This window comes from Lates calcarifer, linkage group LG15 (genome assembly GCF_001640805.2).
Source record: "Lates calcarifer isolate ASB-BC8 linkage group LG15, TLL_Latcal_v3, whole genome shotgun sequence".
NCBI classification, from domain to species: Eukaryota; Metazoa; Chordata; class Actinopteri; family Centropomidae; genus Lates; species Lates calcarifer.
The window spans coordinates 5612780-5631691 of NC_066847.1; the positions used below are offsets into that span (position 1 = coordinate 5612780).

At 38.9% G+C, this 18912-nt stretch overlaps 5 protein-coding genes across 7 annotated transcripts; all 5 read right to left on the reverse strand.

Moving 5' to 3' along the window:
* Nucleotides 1-49: 49 nt before the first annotated feature.
* LOC108899476 (high affinity immunoglobulin epsilon receptor subunit beta) lies at nucleotides 50-3432 on the reverse strand. Of its 2 annotated transcripts, none has more exons than XM_018699932.2 (7): nucleotides 2484-3432; nucleotides 1589-1739; nucleotides 1432-1518; nucleotides 1131-1187; nucleotides 847-1017; nucleotides 538-657; nucleotides 50-433 (listed from the first exon to the last, which is right to left on the reverse strand). In XM_018699932.2, exons 2-7 carry the CDS (start codon nucleotides 1691-1693, stop codon nucleotides 350-352), a joined length of 624 nt encoding a protein of 207 aa, XP_018555448.1. In that variant the 5' UTR covers nucleotides 1694-1739; nucleotides 2484-3432; the 3' UTR covers nucleotides 50-349. The 2 variants fall into 2 exon arrangements, with proteins under 2 accessions (XP_018555448.1, XP_018555447.1); XM_018699931.2 differs by having other exon boundaries at nucleotides 50-436.
* Nucleotides 3433-3572: 140 nt separating this feature from the next.
* On the reverse strand, nucleotides 3573-7844 carry LOC108899478 (B-lymphocyte antigen CD20). The gene is made up of 7 exons (XM_018699936.2): nucleotides 7688-7844; nucleotides 6181-6368; nucleotides 5749-5868; nucleotides 5045-5101; nucleotides 4530-4730; nucleotides 4212-4334; nucleotides 3573-4053 (listed from the first exon to the last, which is right to left on the reverse strand). Exons 2-7 carry the CDS (start codon nucleotides 6355-6357, stop codon nucleotides 3997-3999), a joined length of 735 nt encoding a protein of 244 aa, XP_018555452.1. The 5' UTR covers nucleotides 6358-6368; nucleotides 7688-7844; the 3' UTR covers nucleotides 3573-3996.
* A 147-nt stretch (nucleotides 7845-7991) lies between these two features.
* Nucleotides 7992-12338, reverse strand: LOC108899482 (transmembrane protein 176B). Its single transcript, XM_018699941.2, has 7 exons — nucleotides 12179-12338; nucleotides 11092-11270; nucleotides 10600-10707; nucleotides 10075-10131; nucleotides 9656-9853; nucleotides 9225-9347; nucleotides 7992-8548 (listed from the first exon to the last, which is right to left on the reverse strand). The coding sequence occupies exons 2-7, from the start codon at nucleotides 11257-11259 to the stop codon at nucleotides 8492-8494; spliced, it is 711 nt and encodes a 236-aa protein (XP_018555457.1). The 5' UTR covers nucleotides 11260-11270; nucleotides 12179-12338; the 3' UTR covers nucleotides 7992-8491.
* On the reverse strand, nucleotides 7992-16412 carry LOC108899481 (transmembrane protein 176B). Of its 2 annotated transcripts, XM_051075779.1 has the most exons (8): nucleotides 16283-16412; nucleotides 15183-15361; nucleotides 14992-15099; nucleotides 14193-14249; nucleotides 13771-13971; nucleotides 13517-13639; nucleotides 13083-13160; nucleotides 7992-8474 (listed from the first exon to the last, which is right to left on the reverse strand). In XM_051075779.1, the coding sequence occupies exons 2-7, from the start codon at nucleotides 15348-15350 to the stop codon at nucleotides 13104-13106; spliced, it is 714 nt and encodes a 237-aa protein (XP_050931736.1). In that variant the 5' UTR covers nucleotides 15351-15361; nucleotides 16283-16412; the 3' UTR covers nucleotides 7992-8474; nucleotides 13083-13103. The 2 variants fall into 2 exon arrangements, with proteins under 2 accessions (XP_050931736.1, XP_018555455.1); XM_018699939.2 differs by lacking the exon at nucleotides 7992-8474 and having other exon boundaries at nucleotides 12470-13160.
* Nucleotides 16413-17015: 603 nt separating this feature from the next.
* On the reverse strand, nucleotides 17016-18884 carry si:dkey-152b24.7 (1-phosphatidylinositol phosphodiesterase-like). Its single transcript, XM_018699937.2, has 3 exons — nucleotides 18287-18884; nucleotides 18059-18132; nucleotides 17016-17945 (listed from the first exon to the last, which is right to left on the reverse strand). The coding sequence occupies exons 2-3, from the start codon at nucleotides 18109-18111 to the stop codon at nucleotides 17099-17101; spliced, it is 900 nt and encodes a 299-aa protein (XP_018555453.1). The 5' UTR covers nucleotides 18112-18132; nucleotides 18287-18884; the 3' UTR covers nucleotides 17016-17098.
* Between the last annotated feature and the right edge of the window lie 28 nt (nucleotides 18885-18912).

Here is an 18912-nt window from a genome sequence, read left to right on the forward strand (position 1 = left end):
TGTGTATGCAACTTAAAACTCTTTTTTTTTCACAAAAATTGAATGTGATATCAAATCTCCACCAACAGACAAACAACTTAACACGCACACACATAAAAGTGTTCACGATTGTGAAAAAAATGTAGAACAGATTTGCTGCAACAGTCTGCACAATAGTTTGAAATAGTTTACTACTTTATGATCGTACTCACTGTGTAAGGTTTAACTGGAAATGTAAGTACAGAATATTCTGATTTATCTCTGTTTTGATAGTGATAAAAGGTTGTGTTTTTATGATACTTTTGATTACTTTCAGGTAGTAAATGTAAAGGTAATAGAGCTGCTGCTTATTCATCATGCATTCATGAGCTCAGTTGAAATGGTTCTGAGCTCCAGGGCTGGTCAGGAGAAGTTCCCTCAACTTAGGCCACTGATCTTCAACATCTTTGTCTCCCTGCTGACAGCACAAACAGGATGTAGTTGAGACAGCTGCTACTACTTTTACCCTTGTTCCAACTAATTCATGTGGACAGTGCAATTCTGTGCATTGTCTCGTACCTCTTCCTTCTTCATCTCACTGATCAAAGCTTTGATGCCCAGAACAGCAAACCAAATGTTGACACACAGCTGGAGGACAGCGAAGACGATCAATGTGATGTCCATAGATGTTAATAAACTCTGATTGGTGAGAAATTAAAAACATTTTAAATTATTTTTATTCAAAATTATTCCAACAAATTTTTCATACTTGCAGTTCAGTGAAGAAGAGCTAAGTTGTTTTAAAACAAATTGCTAAGGAGGAAAACTACCTCACGGTCCTACAAACTGTACTGTATACTGTACTGTATGATTGTGTTTGAAACTTACCTGAGCAAAGAGCGCCACATTTCTGCAGTTGTCATCATACAGATCAACACTGTTCATGCTGCGATCACACATCCAGAGCAGAGAGGCATTTCCCAGGTCTATGGCGTACAGCACGATGCCAGTGATGGCAAAGATTGCTCCAGCAATGTTCATAAACACAGTGAAGCCCATCTGAGAGTAAAGATTCCCTCAATTAAAAGTTAACACAGTATTTAATTATGTAGTGTTTTTCAACTAGAATACATTAGTGCAGCACATGTTGGAGTTTGGAGGATTTCACTTACCAAGCATGAAGAAGGGAACTCTCCGGCCAAAATGGACATGATTCCAGTTACAACGAACTGATGAGAGATTAACGCACACTTTATATCAGTGATAGTCGAGTAGAAATGATTGTATTGGTTTACCAGCAAAGTCTATTACAAGGAATTGTTACTACAAAAAAGTTTAACTCTATAGTGTTCTTCAACAGCCTTATCCGCCAACAAAAATGAAAGTCTTAGTAACTGTTAAGACAGCTATTAAACAAGACACATAACAGTAATATGCTGTCATAATAATATCACCACAACAATGTTATTTTACCACAGCACCCAGCCAGTAAGCAGCTCCCAGGCTTGTACGTCCTGGCCCAAGTCCGATGTTGGACAGGCCAACCATGATCTGTATGGTCTGTAAAATATCCACAATTAAATGTAGTTCTGATCCATCATATGTAAATTCATTGGTTTAAATTTCTCACCCCGAGAGCTGTGGTGAGACTGGTCTGCACCAGCCCCTGGTACACTGAGCAGCACCCTGGACTGTAGCAAAGGTCCTTCAGGATTTGACACAGAAGTGGAAACATGCTCTTACTGACGACACTTACAGACACCTCTCGGTCCTGCACACACCTGGAACATAAAGTGAGAGTCAGGGAGTGTTATTTCAGTGCAGCAGTGGTAATGTGTCTCTTCCTGCTCAAGTCTGTCCTCTTCAGTTATGGTACTTTTTACTTGAGTTTGAAGCTCCTCAGTTGCTCACATTTCATCTCACCTATGTGTGTGAGGGGTGGATGCTTGTAGAGGAGAATGGGTAAGTGTATGAATTTCTGTAAGTCTTGCACCTGCCAAAGTAAACAGAGTCGCTGGTATCGATAAACAGCCCTATCAAATCCAAATATGCAGATGCATTACAGTGGTGGTCATGCTATGAGGCACCAAGATTGTACTTATTGTCCTCATTGTTTAAAGTTCTTTATTTAGTAAGTCTAAAATATGCTGCAGTCTTTAGCTGCCAAAGTAGTTAGTTTTATACTTGCATTATAAATGTTCCTGTAGAGATGTCTCTGCAACAAAGAGTATTTATTTTAAGTATTTGACACACAGTCTTAATCTAATGAACTACTGAACCCCCATAAAATGCTACACTTTCTTTTTTGCTTTTACAGGTTTCAGATGCAAACCATGTTCTCTGATATCCCAGAGTGCACCTCACTTACAGAGACCATAGAAAAAAATTATAACTCAGGTTTGGTAAACTTTACTATTTTAAAAATATCACCCAAATAACACCCAGTTCAGAGCTCAGTCAACCTGTGGTCTCTCTGTAATGTCCAGAGTATTGTTGGTCGTGTTTTGTTTGTGTGGAAAACTCACCTGTCTCTGATATGATGTTGTGGCTGCTACAGTCCGGTTGTTCTGTCAGCAGCCTGCTCATTTTGCAGCAGTGAAAATGTTACTTCCTGTTTGACCATTCCCTTTTTTTTTTCAGAATAAAAGCCCCGTTTCCACAAAAGTCAAGATAAGATCTTTCATTTGAAAGTGACAATGGAATAAAAAGTTCCAAGTTTCACATATTTTTAAAGCAGCATCAAAGGTGAAACAAGTAACAAGTCTCATTTTGAGAAAACACAATATTCCCTCTGACATGTAGAGGGAGAAATGCAGTTGAGACGCACAAATTATTGTATATTCTTTATAGTTGTAGTTATTGTATACTGTATGTCCAGTAACATGTCCGGTAAATTACTTATGTAACATAATTTGACTTACTGGAGTCGGTACAGTCATTTATTTAAACTTGAAAGGAAAAAGGAAAAGGATTCATCTCCTTCACTTAATGCCGAAAAATATAAAAAATAACCAAGTGAAAGTAAATGTCAAGATTAAATCAGGTTGCTGTACAAGAATGATTAAAAATTTGACTGTAGAAGTCCCGAAATATTCCTACTACACCTTTGCTCCCATGTTTTATAAGACAGTAAAATATTATAAATATATATCAATTTCAGACTTGATATGCTCCACTATAACTGTCAAATAAATGTAGGTGGGTAAAACAAATATATTCCTCCATTATGTAGTGAAAAACTGATATAAAGAAGCATACAAAAGAAATACTTAAGTATTTCAAAACTGTACTTAAAAACAGTACTTTGGCAAAAGTTACTTTCCAACACTGGATAATATTTTGGTTACTCAGGAGTAATAGCACATACTGACCATACAGTATATTAATTCTATTACAAGTAAAATGAGAGAATGTTCACATCGGCTGGATTGAAATTATTGAGAATATTTTTCTTTAATAAGATCATAGCTGGTATTTGGGAAAATGGCATTCTGAATTAAGTTCATCCTCACCTTACAGTTCAGTCTCTCTCTATAGTCATTCCTCCTATTTGTCAGAAAGACCATAAATAGTTTCATAATGTACCGAGCAGTAACACACACAACAATGGCATGTGCAACAGTCAACAGATCTGATGCTTTTATTAGAATTTTTTTTTAACATGGCTTAATATTGTAAAATAGTAAAAAATAAAAAGACATCAGTCTTTAAGTGCCACACACACTTGCATGAACCTCCCTTTTACCTGCAAACGCACTGACTGTAAGGCACATTACTCCACAGAAAATCATAATCAATGGGAACAGAAGAAGAAGAAGTGAAAGCAGCATACACAGTGCAGATTATTACCAAAACTACCCTGAAGAACTAGCGCAAATACTTTTAAGCAACCCTTGTAGGAAAAGAGCCAGAAGTTTTGCAGAGATAGTACCAGCTCAAAGTGCGTAAACCATTTTCAGTACAGAAGATACATTCAGTGACATAAATGCAAAGGATTACAGTTCCTTGTATCTGATGCTCGTCATTCAGGCTTTAGAGTTACTTGGTGGTGACTTCCTCCAGTAGTGGTTTATGGAGCTCTGGGTCATCAGTGCTCTGAAAGAGAAAAATAATTTAATCAGTGAAGCATATAAGGAACTAAGGAGACAACTGCGAGTCAATAATTTTAAATGTGGCTACCTGAAAAATTAAAAATTGAGATTATGACCAGAAGTTCATAACCTGATAGTCCTGTATGATTTTGCACACTCTACCTTGTTCTCTCCCTTCTCACTGCTCCTCAGAGCCTTGATCCCCAAGACGACAGAGCTGATGGTGACACAGAGCTCCAGGACTGACAAGACAATCAGCACAGCGTTGATGCTTCTTAGGAGCATCTGGTGGGACATAAAAAACGGAGTTACCTTTCAAATCTGTGAACATATTTGAGGATTGTTTCAATTAAATGTAATAAAATTATATAGAATTAAACAGTGAGAAGTGCACATCGCAATTTTCCAGAGCTGAAAGGGACATCTTCAAATGTCTTGTTTTGAATTGTATTTTGACTGTTGAACCTTTTACACACTTACCAGAGCTAATTCTCGGCCCTCCATGCATCTCTCCCGTACTATGTCCTCGTCAGGAGATGGACTTGGTGTCGTCCAGTAGTAATACCTGTTATGTCCACAGTTCCACCACAGGTGTATGTTGCCTATATTAATGCTGTAGAGTGCGATAGCTGCAATGGCAAAACCAACTCCTGCCAGATTCAGAATCACATTGAGGATGACCTAAAAACGGAGAATTGAGTTTATGCACAACATTAAACCAAATACAAAACCACAATAAGAAATAAATAGGATACAATAAAGCCAAGGAATGTGAAAAGTCCAAAAGCAGAGGCCACCAGCTGACTCAAACTTAAGACATTAAAATTGTATTCTACCCTCTTCCATGAAAATATATACAGTAATCATATGAGACAGTGTGGGTGTATATATTTTTTAGTGATATGTGATATTACATGTAGCAAGTACGAATTAATCTCTTATATTATTTGTCTTGAAATAAAAGCAAGGAAAAGAGTACAACTGCTACTACTCACCAGACAGGGACTGGGGAACTTCTTAGACACAATACACATGATGCCAAATATCATAAACTAGAGAGGACACAAAAAACAAAATCTTTGAACACCACCTCTCCACACCAATGCCTCTCTTTCAATGTTGTGACATGTCATTAGCTGTACTCAATTTGGCCATGTTGGCATGTTGTGTTGTGTTATGTAGTGCAGCAATCCCAAACCATCGGGCCATGGACCAGTGCCAGGCAATGAAGAAAGAGAGGAATTTAACAGATCACATCCGTTATTGCCTTTTGACACTGACAATGTCTCTGGAGAACCTCTTTGAAAGGGCAATGATGAGACAGCAGAAGAGTTTGTCAAGAAAAAATAGCTGCATTTAGTGGGAAATATCTGGAGTCCTACTTAAAATATGGCTTTATCGCAACTTGTGATTCACTTGCTCCAAGCCCCCTCTATATAATATCTGACAACGGGCTATCAAATGAGGCAGTGAGGCCAAGCCTTTGGAGTTCTTTGAGTATAACAATTTTGTATTATGGTGAGTTGTATTTATTGTGCAGTTTATATTTGTTTGCTTTTATGCTGAATCTATATTCCAGTCATTCCAAGGGGATCAACTGAACAGCTCCAGTAAAAATGAATGCTCGAAGAAAATTCTGTTGGACTCAAGTTATGACGCAACAGAAAATTAAAAATAAATCCAGCATCAGCTTGCTTACCAATATTCCCATCCAAACTGGAAACCAGGTTGAGTCCATTTGCCACCAAGAGCCACCAGCACTGCAAAGGAGAATCACCCCGAGTCCAATGTTGAGCAACCCAACCATAATGTGCAGAGTCTGTGGAGGAGGAAACACAGTGTGAACAACAGTATGAACATCAAACACCTGTACAGTATAACTGCAGGTACCAGATGATACTGCTAAAGTTAACTGGAGAACAAGCCTGGAATGCAGAACACACTGGACCACCTCTGAACCTTCTCGCTGTGCAGTGACAGTGCTAACCACTGCACCACTGTGCTGCTCTTCAGTTAAATTACACCACCAAAATATTTTTTACCCAAGGTCGAAATCAGAATTGGGCACAGAAAGAAAATAAAAATTACAGTGAAGCACAGAGCAGCGTAAAACATAAAGGTTGTAACCTACCCCCAGTGCTGACAGAGACGCTGTCTGGGCCCTCCTAAGGTGCTGAGACACAGTGCAGCACACAGGGTTGTAGCAAAGGGCCTTGAAGACTTGGCACAGTGGAGGCCAAGGACTTTTGGGGTCAGAGGTCAAAGTGAACACTGTGACCCCATCAGCTCTGGTCATGGAGACAGACATCCTGCCTGAGACTGGAAGAGACAAAACAGTTCATTAACTTTAAATTTGTTGAATGAAAGTTTAAACTGAACAGTCACTGGATCTTAATGTTCAAGTGTGTTTGCTGGTTTGTCTCCTATTGCCCCTGATCCACCATTTCACATGGACAGTTAACTTCCCCACTTTGATGGCACACGGCCACAGCTGTGTGAAATGGCTGGAAACATTAAAAGCAGTTAATATAAAATGCATCTACAGACAACAATACAAAACATGGTGGCCAGATATATAAATATTAATCAAGCTCTGCAATGGATGAGATTCAAAACAATGTGTCTCATATGAAGCTCATGAGCGCCTTCCTCACTGCTCTACCTACATAAATCCTGTTTACTTTGTCAGTGTTTAGCACCTGTTAATGATTGAGGAAACTGTTCAGTGTTACCGATGATAGTCACACCTTGACAGACAGATATTACCTATTCTGTAGCCAGCATAAAAAAGAAGTGAAACTCGGGAGTTAAGAAGAATATACAAGCATGACCACCTCTGCTTTTGTTCTTTGCAAAAAGTACACACAGTGGTACACACAGTGGTCATCACAATACATAATAACGCATATTGAAAAATAACTTCCTGGATTCCTGAGGAAGTTGTGGAGTGGCAACGGGTAAAGCATGTTAGTAGCACTTGCAGTTGGTGTCATAATTTTGGAAATGCCATATTGCGTGCACGCTCTGTGGGAGTTGGTTCCACTCGAAGCCTTCGAAGCTTAGTGGTGGTGACGTTGAAGTCCTGCGACCGTTGTGTAGTTCGTTTACGACCTGACATTAGCTTTAGGCTTTAAAAATCAAACCTTTACCACAGAGCTCATTCTCTGCAATCATCTGAAAGTCTGTGAAAGATCTCGTTGGCTTTTTGTAAAGAGAACCAGAGTAATGCTTACTTCCGGGTTGACCTACAAAATGCGTCACCCCTGCACCACTCTGTGAGCTAATCCGTAAACAAAACTGAACAGATAACATGACTTCAAGTTTAACTGGACTATCGGCACTGATCCTTTTACGGATGTATTATAACATCATGATTGAATTGATAAAGAAGTTTCATGGCATCTTGGATTTTACATTTTGTGTTACTGATTTTTAACAGAAATCACCCACACTGTATTGAACCCTGTAGTGCTTTAAACCAGTCTATTATAAAAGCATTTTCTCCTGATAGGTTGCGAGTAAGTTCATCTTTCCATCAGTCAGTGAAAAACATACAATTTCTACCTATTGACATAATTAACGAGTACACACGTAGTAATACAGGTTATGTCTGAAACAGACATAACAAAAACACTTACCCGTCTATGTTCGTCAAAGTAGAAGCGAAATCTACAAAATTACCCGACAAAATCGGACAGATTTTAAGGTTATTGTGTGTTTCTTATTAGGAGAGGGTGAGGGGATAGTCCCAGCCTGTTCCCAGAAGAACCTCCCCTCCTCTGGAAGCGATAATAAACCTTTAACCCTTTGCTGATTATTCAGCTAAACACAAAGATGAACGTGAATACTCTGGGATTGTATTTATGCATATGCTATTCTTACAACCAAAAGGTAGCAGCGATATGCAGGACTTTAACCGGAAGTTTAGAGGTGAAGTCTTAATTCTTCCAGCACTACCTCACCGCGCCAGGGTTTTTTTTTTATTATTATACTTTAAAAAAAATTAATGTTTCATATAATTGACACAGTGGAAATACACACAGCAATGACATACTGTACAACACATAACATAGCAAACACAAACCTTATGAGTCTATAAGTGCTACATACACCTGCAAGAATCTCCCCTTTACCTGCAAGCACACTGACTGTAAGGCACATTACTCAATAGAAAGCATAATCACTGGAAACAGTTTTTAAAAATACTGACAGAGAAAGAAATGAAAAGAAGCATACACAGTGCAGATTATTACCAAAAACTACTCTGAAGTACTAGTACAAAAGTTTTAAGCAACCCTTGTAGGAAAAGAGCCAGAAGTTTGGCAGAGATAGTACCCGCTCAATGTATGTAAATCTTTTACATTGCAGTACATACTTTCAATGATATAAATGCAAAGGATGACAATTCTTAGAATCTGATGCTCCTCATTCAGGCTTTAGAGTTATTTGGTGGTGATTTCCTCCAGTAGTGGTTTATGGAGCTCTGGGCCATCAGTGCTCTGAAAGAGAAAAATAATATCAGTGAAACATAAAAGGTGCTGATCTACTCATATAGTTAAGAATAGCACATAAGAACACACTACATACACTCATGAACTGTGCTGCTGTAATGTTTCAAGCTGTAGCCTGGTTGTCACCAATTTTGCGTGTCATGTCTTTTTGCGTGTTGTTTCATGTTTAGTTGTTTCTCTGCCTACTAACTCTAACCCTCCCCTTTCCTCCAACCAGAACAGAGTAAATTAAATTAAATTAAATTATATATGAGAATGATAGATTATGAAGCTAGCCAACAGGCAGTTAGCATAAAGCCTTGAAACAGGGAGAAACAGCTATCCCAGCTCTGTCCAAACATTACAAAATCCACCTACTAGCACTTTTCTGCCAGAATGTTAAATTATTCCTATATTTCATATGAATTGTTAATGGCAGCTCAGGTGAAAATAATCAATTGACTTCCTTTGTGTCAGCTCACCCTGCAAACTTAAATGGACTGACATGGAACTAAGAAGATGATTTTAGATTGAAATCTAGAGGAAAAAGATTACAACCAGAGGTTCAGAATCTTGTATCCCTGTTAAAAGGACTCAAACGTTGGGAAAAAAAAGATTATGTTAAGTGAAATACTCCTTAATAAACAACAGATTTAACAATAAGTTACGATTTTGCATGCATTACCTTGTTCTCTTCCTTCTCACGGCTCCTCAGAGCCTTGATCCCCAAGACAGCAGAGCTGATGGTGACGCAGAGCTCCAGGACTGACAAGACAACCAGTACAGCATTGATGCTTCTCATGAGCATCTGGTGGGACACAAAAAACAGAGTTACCTTTAAAATCTTTGAACATATTTGCAAACTATTTGGATTAAATTTCATAAAATTGTTTAAATTTAGCTTTAGTGAATTTGTACATGAAGCTATTTTGTCTAGAAAATGTTCCTTATTTATTGTAACTTATTTTTGAAAGGTTCTTCATAATGTTCTTGTTAAGTCTAGAGGTAGTAATCATGGATGGTAACTTTTAAGTCAATATCTGTCAAATAAAGAAATGCATCAGTTATCCAACTGTACTGCATTTTGATTGCTGAAACTGCCCTTTACACACTTACCAGAATCATTGCCTCGCCTTCCATGCATCTCTCCTTTATGTCATTTGCCTCAGGAGATGGAGTTGGTATCCTCCAGTAGTAATCGTCAAAATCACACATCCACCACAACCATCTGTTTCCTATATTAATGCTATAGAGTATGATGGCTGCGATGGCAAAACCAACTCCTGCCAGATTCAGAATCACATTGATGATGACCTACAGTAGAGGAATTGGCAGTTTATCTACAAAACTAAACCAAATACAAAACCACACCAGGAAATAAACAGGATACAGTAATGTTTGAAAATGATACTCTGCCTTCTCACAGCATCATATGAGAAAATGTGGGTGTATAAAAACTAAGAAAACAGAAGGCAATAAAATCACAGACGTCTGTTTAAGATAACATGAGGATGTTATCAAGTTGAACTACTCACCAGACAGGGACTGGGGAACTTCTCGGACACAATACACGTGATGCCAAATATCATAAACTAGAGAAGAGGCAAAAAACTAATATTTAAATTCCACTTCTCCACACAAACACTGCATTAAAAAAATACATATCATTTTGAGCACCAAGCGGGCAACTGGGTAAAACTTACCAAAAAAATAGAAAGCAACCAGCACTGGGAAATGTAAACTGAGAACTAAGAGTACTTCTTCAGTGTCTGGCAGAGGTGTTTCTGCTGTTTAACAAGACTAAAGGAGCTTTCAATCAACAAGGAGAGGAAGATGATAAATGATGTGAAATATGTGTTCATTAGTGCTGTTATCGTTAATTATGCTGCTGCTACACGTAGTGTATTTGCCACATATCAAGTTATGGAAATAGATGGGAAACCCAGAGCGCACCCAATGATTCTGTTAGATCAGAGTTTGTTACTGTTCACACACTGTCTCATATAAGATAAGGCTTTAGTTGGATTCCCTTGGATCCAAATCCAGCATTAGTTGCTTACCGTTGCTCCCAACCAAAAAGGAAACACTTCCCACCAAAAGTCACCGCGGCTCAAACCGATAATCACCCCGAAGCCAATGTTGAGCAATCCAATCACAATGTGTAGAGTCTGTGGAGGAGGAAACACAGTGTGAACAACAGTGTGAACATCAAACACTTGCACAGTATAACTACAGATGATACTGTTGAAGTTAACTGGAGAACACCCCTGTAATGCAGAACATATAAATGCAGCTCTCCAATAAAAACAGAACATCAGCTACAGTGAGGTAAGTCAGGTACAGAACTGTGACAGAGTAAAGGAAAAACTCACTTCAACAGATCTCTTACACAGTGACATGGACACATGTGAGTTTGTAGCTAAATTATACCACCAGAATATTTTTTTTTTTTCATCAAGGCTGAAATCAGAATCAAGTGGGGATCGGAAAAGCGCTGAATAAAGATTACAGTGTAGCACAGAGCAACGTAAAATATAAAGGCTGTAACTCACCCCCAGTACAGACTGAGACGTTCTCCTTAGGTGCTGAGACACAGTGCAGCACACAGGGTTGTAGCAAAGGACCTTGAAGATTTCACAGACTGGAGGGCAATGACTTTTGGGGTCAGAGGTCAAAGTGAACACTGTGACCCCATCAGCTCTGGTCATGGAGACAGGCATCCTGCCTGAGACTGGAAGAGACAAGACAGTACATCAACTTTAAATTTGTTGAATGAAAGTTTAAACTGAACAGTCACTGGATCTTAATGTTCAAGTGTGTTTGCTGGTTTGTCTCCTATTCCCCCTGATCCACCATTTCACATGGACAGTTAACTTCCCCACTTTGATGGCACACGGCCACAGCTGTGTGAAATGGCTGGAAACATTAAAAGCAGTTAATATAAAATGCACCAACAAAAAACACAAACACCGTGGCCAAAATAAATAAATAATCAAGCTCTGCGATTGATGGGATTCAAGACATTGTGTCTCATTTATAGCTGTCAGGCAACTTCTTTATTGCACCACCGATCTGCTTAACTAATGCCCTGCTCTACCTACATAAATCCAAACGATAGTCGTCCTTTTGTCCATTTAATTTGAAGCCTGTTTAATTTTTTTAATTCTTGTTATCTAAGAGTAAAGTTGATGACGCAGGGAACTTATTGTCCCTGTTTTTAGCATTCTGTTAGTATCTTTCCACTTCCCGTGCCCTTGTTCCGAAGTCGATGGGGTTTTTGAATGGGTTTTTGGTTACCTGCCTAAAATAAGATCTGTAGTGAACCCAAACTAAAGAGATGTTGACGTTATATACGACCTCAAATAAGAGTTTTTTCATGTCTTTAACAGGTGGTTGCTAACAAGGGGCTAACTGAAACTATAGACGTTGTCGAGGGCATTATACGTCATCACACCAAACAGAAAAAATCATCCACTCACTTATCGTATTCGTTGTGTTTATCCTTATACTTTTCTGACCTAAAAGGCTAGTAAGTTCACCTTTCCAGTAGTCAGTACAAACTCAATAAGATGAACGAGCACATTCAGAGCAATGTAGGATATGCCTAAAGACCGACACAGACATAACAGAAAGACTTACCCGTTAATGTTTTAAGAGTAGAAGCAAAATCTACAATATCGCCCAACAAAATCTGATTGTTCCTAAGGTTGTTGCGCAGCTATTATTGCGGAGGAAGAGAGGAGCAAATCCCAGCCCCTTCCAAAAAGGACCTCTGGAAGCAATAGAAAACATTAACCCTTTGCTGATCATTAAGCCAAACACAAACTCTAGGGCGATATTTCTTCTTACAACCTGAAATAGAGAAAGGTGGCAGTGATATGCAGCTGTTTAACCAGAACTTCACAGTATAACCCCACCACACACGGAAGATTTCTGTAAACTTTTTTTTTAATTAGAATTTACCCATTTCTATTTTGTGGCCACAAACTGAGGGAGATTTTCTGAGCAAACTGTAGCTGTCAGACAAGTAAAAAGTACAACACTGTCCTCTGTAATGCAGAGAAGTAGAAAAATGCATCCAAAAGAAATACTTAAAAATGAACTTAAATACAGTACTTGAGCAAAAGTTACTTCCCACCACTGGTAAGACTTGGGCCACTCTGGAGTAACAGCACACACTGTACATGCAGTATATTAATTCTATTACAGGTAAAAGTAAAGGATGTTCACATCAGCTGGATTGACATTTCTGAGAAAAGAGAATTTTTACCATTCTCACCTGCAAACACACTGACTGTAAGGCACATTACATGATAGAAAAACAGAAAATTATAATTAATGGGAACAGTTAAAAAAACATCAACACAGAAAGAAACTGAAAGTGCAACACAGTACAAGTGCAAATACTTAAAACAGCCCTTGTAGGAAAAGAGCCAGAAGTTTGGCAGAGATAGTACCCGCTCAGTGTATGTAAATCTTTTACATTGCAGTACATACATTCAATGAGTTGAATGCAAAGGATGACAATTCTTAGAATCTGATGCTCCTCATTCAGGCTTTAGAGTTATTTGGTGGTGATTTCCTCCAGTAGTGGTTTATGGAGCTCTGGGCCATCAGTGCTCTGAAAGAGAAAAATAATATCAGTGAAACATAAGAAGGTGCTGATCTACTCATATACCCAATTTTAAAAATCCCATTAAATTGAGGATACACAGGATTTCTCTTTAACTGTGTGATTATGTCTATATTCACAGATTTATTAGCCTCGCTCTGTCCAAACAAAAATGGAGTTCTGACTGACATGGAACTAAGGAGATGATTAAAGTCTGAAATGTGGCATCTTAAAATTTAGAAGAAAGAGATTATGACCAGAGGTCCAGAATCTTGTATCCCTGTTTACACATAAGGACTCAAACATTTGATAAAAAAGAGAAAAAAGACAGATTTAACAATAAGATACGATTTTGCATATATTACCTTGTCCTCTTCCTTCTCACTGCTCCTCAGAGCTTTGATCCCCAAGACAGCAGAGCTGATGGTGACACAGAGCTCCAGGACTGACAAGACAACCAGCATAGCATTGATGTTTCTCATGAACATCTGGTGGGACATAAAAAACACATTACCTTTGGTAATCATGGGTGGTAACTTTTAGTTCAATATCTGTAACATAAGGAAATGCATCAGTTATCCAACTGTGCTGTATTTTGATTTACCATTTACACACTTACCTGTATCATTGCTTCGCCCTCCATACATCTGTTGTTTCTGTGATTTGCCTCAGGATATGGAGTTGGTATCCTCCAATAATCTTCAAAACTGCACGTCCATGACAACCATCTGTCTCCTATATTGACTACATTGCTATAGAGTATGATGGCTGCGATGGCAAAACCAACTCCTGCCAGATTCAGAATCACATTGACGATGACCTACAGTAGAGGAATTGGCAGTTTTTGTACAAAACTAAACCAAATACAAAACCACACCAGGAAATAAACAGGATACAGTAATGTTTGAAAATGATACTCTGCCTTCTCACAGTATCATATGAGAAAATGTGGGTGTATAAAAACTAGGAAAACAGAAGGCAATAAAATCACAGACGTTTGTTTAAGATAACATGAGGATGTTATCAAGTTGAACTACTCACCAGACAGGGACTGGGGAACTTCTCGGACACAATACACGTGATGCCAAATATCATAAACTAGAGAAGAGGCAAAAAAACATTTTTTTTAAATTCCACTTCTCCACACAAACACTAAATGAAAATTCATACATATTATTTTGAGCACCAAGAGGGCAACTGGGTAAACCTTACCAAAAACATGACGTAACCAGCACTTAGAAATTTAAACTGAGAATTAAGAGTACTTCTTCAGTGTCTGTGAACTGGCAAAAGGCAGAGGTGTTTCTGCTGTTTAACAGGACTAAAGGTGCTTTCAGTCATTGAACAATGAGGAGAGGAAGATGATAAATGATGTGAAATATGTGTTCAAAATACCTTTTTTAAAATGAAAACTCATATAAGAAAAGAAGTAAATCTAAATGATATTACACACAACGCCACAGCGTTCACCTCCGGCCCAATGTGACAGCCTGTGTGACAGTTAGCTGCTCATCACAAACAGAACAGTGAGCTGCATCTGCGGCCCAATACTGGTCAGAGGCCCTAATTCGAACACTGGACACATCCAATTTTGTACTGGCACACCCAAAATACAATTTCTGCCTACGCCACTGGCCACACATAGTGTTTTGTAATTGCCACATACCAAGTTAATAAGAGCATCATGCATTTTGTGCGCCAAATGAAAATAGACGGGAAAGCCCAGAGCGCACCCACTGATTCTGTTAGATCAGAGTTTGTTACTGTTCACACACTATCCTGTATAAGAGGAATGTTTTGTTGGATTCCCTTGGATCCAAATCCAGCATTAGTTGCTTACCGTTGCTGGCAACCAAAAAGGAAACAGTTCCCACCAAAAGTCACCGCGGCTCAAACCGACAATCACCCCGAAGCCAATGTTGAGTGACCCAATCATAATGTGTAGAGTCTGTGGAGGAGGAAAGTGTGAACAACAGTGTGAACATCAAACACCTGCACAGTATAACTACAGATGATACTGTTGAAGTTCACCCCCAGTGATGACTGAGACGTTCTCCTTAGGTGCTGAGACACAGTGCAGCACACAGGGTTGTAGCAAAGTCCCTTGAAGATTTCACAGACTGGAGGGTAAGGACTTTTGAGGTCAGAGGTCAAAGTGAACACTGTGACCCTATCAGCCTTGGTCATGGAGACAGACATCCTGCCTGAGACTGGAAGAGACAAAACAGCACACAAACTTACAGTTATGATTCAGGTTACAAACGCTGATTCTTTAACATTAAACAGCTGCTGAATGTTAAAGTTTAAGTAATGTTTGCTGGTTTGTTTCCCAGTCCCCCTGATCCGCCATTTCACTTGCTGCTACACAGCCACAGCTGTGTGAAATGGCTGTTTTGGTAATAAATCTGGGAGTGATTTGCTGGTAAGCTCGCTGCAGAGTCTCCAGAGCCCTGACTGTTTCCACTAGTAGTAGTAGTAAGTGCATCAAATGGTGAATCATGAATGGTGGTGCCTGTTCTCCTTATAACTTTCCCACACTTTAAGTATCTTGTATATTATGAAAGCTTTTCATTTGCATCCTTAAAATAATTTGTTTCACAGTAGCTATGCCAAAAATCCAAAATCAGTGTTTGAAGACTTAACCCCACCACCACCACCTCTACCTATGTGGGTGAGGATGATGATGAAGACGTTCCCTCCGTGCAGTGACCACACCATACTGTAAACAAAACGCATGGCGTCCTGAGCTGTGAACTGGGGGTGTAGTCTCCTGTGTTTAATGCTGAGGACTTGATTCACCACAACATGTTGAGATGACTTGTTGAGTATAGACATCACTCAAGACCTCGTCAGTACTGGTGGCTGTTGTTCGCAGTGTGGTAGTGAAAGTGGGCTGAAATTTGTCTTGATCACTCAAAGAGGAACTACTCTAACGCTTTATTTTTCCCTTTTCTTCTAAGAAACAGATGTTTGTTTATCAGACATCCTGGAGGCAGCGAAGTGGTACAAAACATTCACACCCACCAGCCGCTGTGTGTAGCCTATGTATACTATTCAGCCACAACATTAAAACCGAATCTGTGTTAATAGGTTACTTTAACAACTGTGGCAGGCATAACAAACAGTCTTACCTGTTTATATTTACAGTAGAAGCAACACCTACAAGATGACCCGATGAAATGAGCTTGATTTTAAAGTTGTTGAGAAAGAGGAACAGTAACCTCAGCCTGTTCCCAGAAGAACCTCCCCCCTGCTGGAAGCAATAAAAAAAATTAACCCTTCGCTGATCTTACATCTAAACACAGATGAACATTTTATTTTATCTATATGCTATTCATACAACCTGAACCAGAGAAAAGGTGGCAGGGCTGTAGCCAGCCACCACCACAGAGTAGATATAAAGTATTATTATATCAACACAGTGCATCTTGTGCAAACAGACAAAACACAAGCAAATTGAGGAAAAATGATCAATTTCAACACGTGCTGCAAATACACACAACACAACCATAGATAAACACACTCAATTATTCAAAACTTTACATTAAATACATTCTGGAATCAGGTAATCTGCTGCAATAATAATAATTATTATTTTTTATTGCCACTTGCCTCAGTCCAGCACTATATTTGCAAGGACAGCAATCGGCCAGCATATAAAACACATGCAAAGTTACTGAGGTGCAAGATCACTGAGCAATAAAGGCTTCAGAGCAATGTGGAGGCAATCAAATAAACTTTATTTTTGTCATTGTTATGGTCAGACAATGTAAGTAGCATTCTGACTCTAGTTCAGTTTAACTGACAATAATGAGGAGAGTATCCATTTTGGATTGTGTGCACAATGAAGAGTGACCATAAAGATACAGGAAGGATTTTATTATAATGCACTCAGCAGATTTTATCTCTGAATCTCTCAAACATAGGACAAACTAGCTGCTTAATGTCTACCACCAGTTCAAATTGATAACAGTTTGAATGAGGTCAATGCCAGGGAAGTCCATGGCAATGATACCAAAGCATGGTCTGGGCTGATTAGGGTAAAACTGCCTCAGGTATTGGTTGAGCCATGGGTTAACCTGTTCAGCCACTCTCTTTGGAGTCAGAAACATTCCCCAGAAAGTACCAAAGCCAGTGCCACTTGTGTAAGTCAGAACAGCATTATCACCTCCACAGGCTTCAGTGGCTTCGTTCAGCTGTTTGATTATTCTGTTGTCTTTACCTTTAGTGTCGCTAACCTTGTTGTTGCCTTTCCCATTTGTATCTATGAGGGGAATTCCTAAAGTGAAGGTGCTCTTCTGCAGAAAGACTATTTTCCCCCTGACTTGACCCATGTTTGGCATCCCAGAAGTCACCCAGACATGTTGGTCATTGCCAATCAGACTCTGCACCATTTCATTGACTGTTTTCTTCTCAAAAGACTCTGGTTGCACTCTAATGAGCACAGCCTCAGTCTGAAACTCTGACAAGAAGGCTCTTACTGTGTCAAGGACCTCCTTGAAAGTGCTATGCTGGTACATCACCCCGTGCATAACATAAAGGGTATCAAACAGTCCAAACACTTTGAGATCCAGAAAACGAACACCGACCCTCAGCTGATCCCTCAGGGACAGAGCCTGGCATTTGTCCTCTGGGCCTCCATAGAGGGCCATGCTGTCATGGGTACCAGGGATGGTGATGAGAGACAAGGTGCGGAAATCCTGAATGCCTGCCATCCATGGGATATTGTAGGACCCAGGGAGTACGAGGTTTCCATTATCATTGAAGAACACGTTTGTGCCACGGCACAAAAAGCTAATGATTTAGAAGAAGATTTTGGATGTTACAGTAACTTCAATGCCACTAAATTGCAACCTAAAACAATAAATTCTTGTATTCTACTTGCAAAACGTTCACATTATACTTACATGACAGACAGCAAAATATGGTAGAAAAGCAGACACTTGTGACTAGCCTTCATTCTGGCAGAAATATGAGCAACCTAGCAATGGATTTGTAAAAGAACAATTTGGCATTTATAAACATTACTAATTTCAAATAAAAGGCATGCATAGATAAATTACTTAGTATCCAAGGTGAGACTTGAATGTGTTAGTTAACAGTACCAACTAAAATGTAACAATTTTTTACTTTACCTTAGAGCCAGGAGGATTTGACAGCAAACCACTGCAATGGTCAGAATGTAGACAGCACAACAAAAAATCCCTGTCTTATATTACTCAGTTATCTGAAATTTTCCAGGTGTGGACCACTTTTATCAGATGTATGAATCAGATTGATTGTTCTTGGTGTGGAACAATCAAACATGTTTGTGAAGATTGTAGTGTTTGTTTCCAGAGTGTTTGAGAAGGTGGGTCAATTCTGTCAGATTAGATTTGATTTCCAACAAGAATTATTGCGTTAACGTAATGGTGTTAAATAAGGGATAGACAAGGAATACATATCAAGAGTATTAAAACATAATAATACAAATAAGTAAGATATATGTGTAATGATATGTACCATATAGTATTAAATATATAAAGTAGTGTAGTAGGGGGAAAATAGAAAATAAAGAACACTAGAAAATGGAAATACTCAAACAAAAGTAGTTTTCAAGTACAGTACTTATGTAAGTTACTTTCCACCACTAGTATCGACAATATCAAAATAATAATATAATAGTAAAGCGATTAATTTCCCTCATTAATTAAGGACTTTACCCCAAATTTTAAAGCTGCTGTTCAATTAATGGCCGATGGGCGGCAGCAAGGCACCGACG